General features: G+C 35.9%; 1 protein-coding gene across 2 annotated transcripts; it reads right to left on the reverse strand.

Annotated features, from left to right (window-relative positions):
• Window positions 1-1,536: 1,536 nt before the first annotated feature.
• On the reverse strand, window positions 1,537-5,777 carry LOC114748217 (uncharacterized). 2 transcript variants are annotated; one of them, XM_028936580.1, is made up of 9 exons: window positions 5,485-5,777; window positions 5,193-5,386; window positions 4,681-4,862; window positions 4,284-4,568; window positions 4,139-4,197; window positions 4,002-4,038; window positions 3,801-3,872; window positions 2,389-2,713; window positions 1,537-2,170 (listed from the first exon to the last, which is right to left on the reverse strand). In XM_028936580.1, the coding sequence occupies exons 1-9, from the start codon at window positions 5,597-5,599 to the stop codon at window positions 1,814-1,816; spliced, it is 1,626 nt and encodes a 541-aa protein (XP_028792413.1). In that variant the 5' UTR covers window positions 5,600-5,777; the 3' UTR covers window positions 1,537-1,813. The 2 variants fall into 2 exon arrangements, with proteins under 2 accessions (XP_028792413.1, XP_028792412.1); XM_028936579.1 differs by having other exon boundaries at window positions 5,193-5,389.
• Window positions 5,778-6,032: the final 255 nt, after the last annotated feature.

Raw genomic sequence — 6,032 nt, forward strand, 5'->3', positions numbered from 1 at the left:
CTCAACGTATATTTTAAATTGCTACAATTTATTGTATGCTTACTGTTACACAAAACAAGTTTATTGACACTAATCATATATTTCATTTAGGTAAATATTATTTAGTGGATGCTGGCTATCCGACACCCATGAGATATCTTGGTCCCTACAAACGTGAACGCTATCATCTCCCTAATTTTCAAAGGTCATCTATACTTGAAAATGAGAATGAGGTGTTCAATTATTTGCACTCAAGTCTACAGAGCACTATTGAAAGAACTGTTGGAGTTTGGAAGAGTAAGTTTGCAATTTTAGGAAACATGCCGAACTATGACTTTCCAACACAGGTTCAAATTGTATATGCAACGATGGCTATACATAACTTCATTAGATCAACATCCATTTCTGATCCTGGTTTCATTTAGTTTGAACAGGAAGGTTCTTATGCAGAAGAAAATAATGATAATGATGGAGTTAGATCTTCACATATACCTTCATCAATAGAATCTTCATCTCACATAGCTCAACTTCATGACTCCATAAAAGATCAAATTGTTCACTATATAGAAGAATAGTCATGTCCTTTTTATTTCTTTTTTTTTCCAGATAATGTAATGTGTTGTTAAAAAAAACTATTTGGACAAATATAATTCGTTGCAGCCTCTATTATTAAGACAATTGATATGGAATTTTTTTGTGGTTATTTAATTTTGTGAAAAAAAATTATGGGATTTCTTGTTGAAAATCTTTAAGAAATAATAATATTTTTTATTGGCAAAATAAATCATTTTCTTGGAAACATGTTTAATTATTTTATAAATATATATATGCACATTAATTATTTATTATTTACATTATTTATGTCTTATTTATTATGTTGACAAAATATATATTATTAACAAATTTATTACTTCAAATAAACATATATTATAAAATATATTTTATTTAATTATCATTTAAACTTATATCCTTTTTAGTAATTTTTACATATAAAAAAGTACTTTTGACAACAATTATCTAAAAACTCTCAATTTATCAGAGTCATTTTTTCAGAAAATTTATTCTTTCAAAATGTATTTTCAAAAATCACTTTTCTCCCAGAAAACTATTGTCCAAATTATAATTTGGTTCTATCCAAATACCCTTGAAAAGGTATAAAAAAAATCACGTTAGAAAATCTTTAGCTCAACTCAACTCAAAGCTTCTGGCCCAAAAAAAAAAAACTAAAAAAAAACTCAACTCAAATCTAATTAGCCAAAGAAGATCAACTACCAAATAATTCATCATAAAAAGTATATTAAACTTGATAAAAACAGCCATATTCGTACGGTTAAAAAGATCAATAGCTATACATATTTTCTAAGAGAAGAAAAATTTATCCACATTATTCCCTTGGTAAAAATTTAATAAAAACCAGTGTTATAAATATGGGCAATTTAGATTTTACACCATAAATATTTTTTTTCATGCGTGCGTGATAAGTTTTCAAATCCTTTTTTTAAGATCTTATCCCCAGAACTTTGAAACGTTCAAAGAACCAATCCGAGAGCACATAACTAAGATCCAAAATTCACGTTAACAAGTGCCGAAGCCAAAGCTTTCTCTAAGTGCTCATTCATACATACACAAATGAAAGTTACACAATAATAAATACACTACCACAAGTACCACTTCCTATATATTACTTATACTACCAGGGGATTTAAACACCTCTTCAATACAAACAACAAATACCAATAATCAACATAAGTGAATCAAAAATCTGCACAGCATCAAACTCATATGAACACCATCATGGTCTTCCCCACAACATTAATAATGCCGGATGATGTCTTCAAGGGGCTTTATCTTCTGTCAAGAGATTTTTGGTGTACACACGATGCCTCCTCTCTCTGGCGTAGATAACCCAGAAGATCAAAGAAAGCATCACTGCGAGGGATACGATGAGCAATCCGAGGTAGATCCACTGGGTGTATCTTCTGAGACCTGGGCAATACCGGCCACTGATGTCTGAGAATGTGTTCCGGACAACAGTGCAATCTTCGAGATCTACCAAGAATGGTCCGTAATGATACAGACCGTAGCTCACGTTCACCGCAGCTGCCATTTGACCATATATTGTTGGAGTCATACGGCCCGGTGTGTTGCATATGCCAGAGGCTGAAACCTGACAGGTATAATTCTTCCATACCTGTTTGACACAGAATTTAAATGAGACAACTTTTTGTGCTCATGTCGGAGAAAAATGGGTAACATTTCTGAAGGATATGATCATGTGGTTATGAGTTATAAAAGTGTTCTGTATTAAACATTTTTTTGCTGAGCGCAGCATATATGAATTGTGAATTTTGTCCTTCTAATATTCGCTACATATAAATCTCATTTGAAAATCTTAAAAATGGTTTTTACCTCAGTGGCATTGTCCAAAGCCACTTGCCCAGCTGCACACTGCCTATCTGTGAGATCAGGATTGAATGGATTGCAAAGCGATGGCATGCGGGGACCAGACTGATTGTAGTACAAAGGTCCCGCGCTAGGTGGGAAGTTCCGGTTAGTGATATTGGCGACGACGTTGTCAATTATCTTGCCGATTTGGAATGTCACATCCTTGGATCGAGTCAAGGTTTCCTGTGCAGTAGCATTATCCACACAAGGAAGAATATCATCCAAGGCTGTACGAGCAGTAGGGTTCTGCACCCACTCATCCATGGCAACACAAGTATCTGCAACCGCACTGAGCAAATATGCCAACACAGTAAGTCTTCATATTATTTATTGTAGCATAGGTGACGTATCAAATTTGTAACTCATCAAATGATATTAAAAAGCACTCGAAATGTGTCTTTGGCAGTAACTTACACAATTATTAGTGACTACCCGTTAGCTTCCCCCCAAAAAAAAAAAAAATTATTATTATTATTATCTACGTTTTTGTTCCATCCATTCATATGGAAGATAAGTTTTCTACGTTTGAATACAAAGCAGCATGAATTAACAAGACTGATACAGATCTTCATTGTCTACACAAAGCAGCATAGGTGACGTTTGTTACAAAGGATAGAAACACGATTGGCATGACTAGTCTAAGCACAAGTTGAATGCTATAAGGAGATGCAGTTCACTGTATCAGACCAGAGAACATTAGTTTGAATAGTTTCCTTCCAGGAAAAAGCCTAAAAAATATAGGCTTATTCTTTCTTCGTGGAGGTTTTCACTAAATTTAAAAGACAAAAGGACCAATCAGTATGGCAACAAGACTGGAGTCTGCTCTCATTCTCAACAATTCATTTCCAAAAGCATAGAACATTTATTCGAGGACTGTGACGAGAAACTTCCAGATCCTATCAAAGTTAATAAATGGTGATTTAATAGCAATAGGACTGTAGCTCAACTAATCTGTCTAGAAGTTGAAGTTTAAATAATACTGACCATAAAACAAGCTGTTCAAACAGCATGTCCAACAATAGACTCCCAATTTTCATTCAGAAATTTTGATAATGTTGAACGTAAAGTTATTAACTTCCTACTTTAATTTCAGTTATATCATAAATGCAACATATTGTCCGGTGGCGTTAAATTTTACTCGTAGAATCTGCCCTATTGCAAAGCTCTATGCTGCCTTCTATATCAAGAGTATTAAATAATTCTCCTGTAAGGTCCCCCAAATTCTACAAATCAACAGTGCTACGTTTCAAACTACAAAAACATGGAACTAAGACCCCCAAAATGTTTGTCCCAAGATGAAAATTGAACTAGCTCATGATAACTTTGACAAAGGAGTACATCCACAACGACGTGATGGTAAGCAAATGGAAACTTACTTGTGAAGAAAGAGAAATACACCACACACAATAAATGTTCCAGCAACAAGAACCCATCCAACAATCACCAAACTGCAGCCATAAAAGACGTATCATTAACCAACTGGACAGCTATAATCAATCACACAGCCGTGAACGGTAAAGGAATAAGCAAGCCAGAAGGGGGAAAATACAGAAGATAGTTTAATCAATACGACTTACAAGTATACAAGACACTGCAGCCCAAAGATGGAAAATACTGCAAAATAGTTGAAGAACAAAAACACAAGAATATGAGATAAGGTTTATGAAAAAACATTATGACAAAACATTAAAAGTAAAAAACAGGAAAAACTTACTGAACCCAAGAAATGCAAGAAAGAGCATAACAGCTGCAATAACAATAAGAGTGAATCTCCTACAGAGAACACAACAGATGAATGTTAGCAAAAGCTACTTTCAATTCCAGTTAGTAGTAATATCAAAATTCAAAATTGTGTTTACATGGCATCAAAACCGTCTTGTATGTTTTTAGAATTTTCACGGGTCTCATTGGAAAGAGTTGTTGCAGCAGATCTGATTTTTGTTTGAACATCATCTATGTTCTTCTGAACATCCGATGGCAAAAAAATAGCATCAACTCCAATCTTTTTAGCTGCATCGAGATAATCTGACACATTCCTGAGGTTTTCAGCGGTGAAGTCAGCCTGCTTGACAACATAATCCAGTGTGTCCGACGAACTGCCATGAAATTTCCCCTGACCAGTGTAGAGGACAACACATCCAGCTCTAGCATAATTACAAAGATAAATTTAGGATGTCACAAAATGTCAATTCGAACATGGTGCAACATAAGATTTGTTCTAAGCGCAAAGAAAGTGAGAACAGAAGAGAGAGATACATTGCTGCCAGGGTGAAGAAAATGAGGAAGATCAAGGACAGAGCATAAGCTGTTCGAGAATAACCATAAGGTTCTCTTGGACAACAGCAACGACACAGACAGATAATGAATAAGCTAAGCCCAAATAGCACGAACCAAACTGCAGCAACGACGAAGAAGGGGACCGCAGTAAAAGCAACTGACTGCACCAAGATAAGAACAAATTGAAGTCAGTGAAGCATATTCACACCCTAGATAATATAAAGATAAACAAAAAGATAAAATTAAAACCAGATGACCAGTAGGGGCTCTGGAACTCTAGTACTCCTGATTACCAGATGAAATTATTATACCCAGGCCGGAGCGTAACTTATCATCAATTTCTTAGAAGAAGCTACCCCCGTTTTTCCGATAAAAACTAGGATGAGATGACAAATATCAACCCTTCACTGACTTTAGAAACAGAAAACGTGGTGGGGAAAAAAATCCAGAAGCAGGATGAGATAGTGAAGAAGAAATGAAAAAGAACTCACGGCAATATAATGCTTGTTGCTGATATTCCAACCACCAGTGTAGCGGTTAAAGTGGTCCAGAGGATCTTTCCGGCGAGTTCTGTCCTGAGCCAACACGAGAGAACTATTGCCCGTTGTTTCATTGGCCAGTAATCTCCTTGTCTTCCATGGCAGCACGTCAAGATACTGACTTCTACCAACAATTTCCACACCATCTTCTAGAAAAATCCAAAAAGCAAAAAACTCAAATACCCAATCAAAAAAACCCAATCTTGAACAAAAATATACAGGAATTAAGGCAAGAGAAAATTACCTGGAAAACGCCAAGAGTGGTTGGAAGGAGCGGTTCCAGAGACGGAAACAACAAAGAGGAAGAAGAAGGTGAAAATGAGAAGAAAGAAAGACGGGTTTGATCTAAAGCACAACATAATGTTGACGGCGCTTGTGTTTCTTCTTCTTCTTCTTCTTCCTCCTGTTGATGGCCCAGAGCCTCAGATTTTTCAGAGAAACACAGAGGAAAAGGACGAGAGAAAGAGGAAGCGAGGGTGAAAATAAAGGAGCGATAGCTATTTTAGTAACGAACGCTGAGATCTTCGGCATACGTTCCCCACATAAAAGGATTAAGGGTAGGGCCTCTCTATTATACCGTGTCTGGTATTTTTCCGTTCAGACCAAAATATCCCTCTCGGTTTTTTGATTTACTAAATTAATACTTTTGCTTTACTCTTTAGCTGTGGGCGCAGAGTCACCGCATGTGGCCATATACGTTAGATAACGCCAACACCGTCGGTCGAAATTACATCTTTGCCCTTCTTTAGGTCCGACCTTTTCTCTAGAGTTTTGGTATTTATTTAAGTGGGC

The sequence above is a fragment of the Neltuma alba genome, unplaced genomic scaffold (assembly GCF_004799145.2).
Source record: "Neltuma alba isolate B1F8T4 unplaced genomic scaffold, ASM479914v2 tig00005648_pilon, whole genome shotgun sequence".
Lineage (NCBI taxonomy): Eukaryota > Viridiplantae > Streptophyta > Magnoliopsida > Fabales > Fabaceae > Neltuma > Neltuma alba.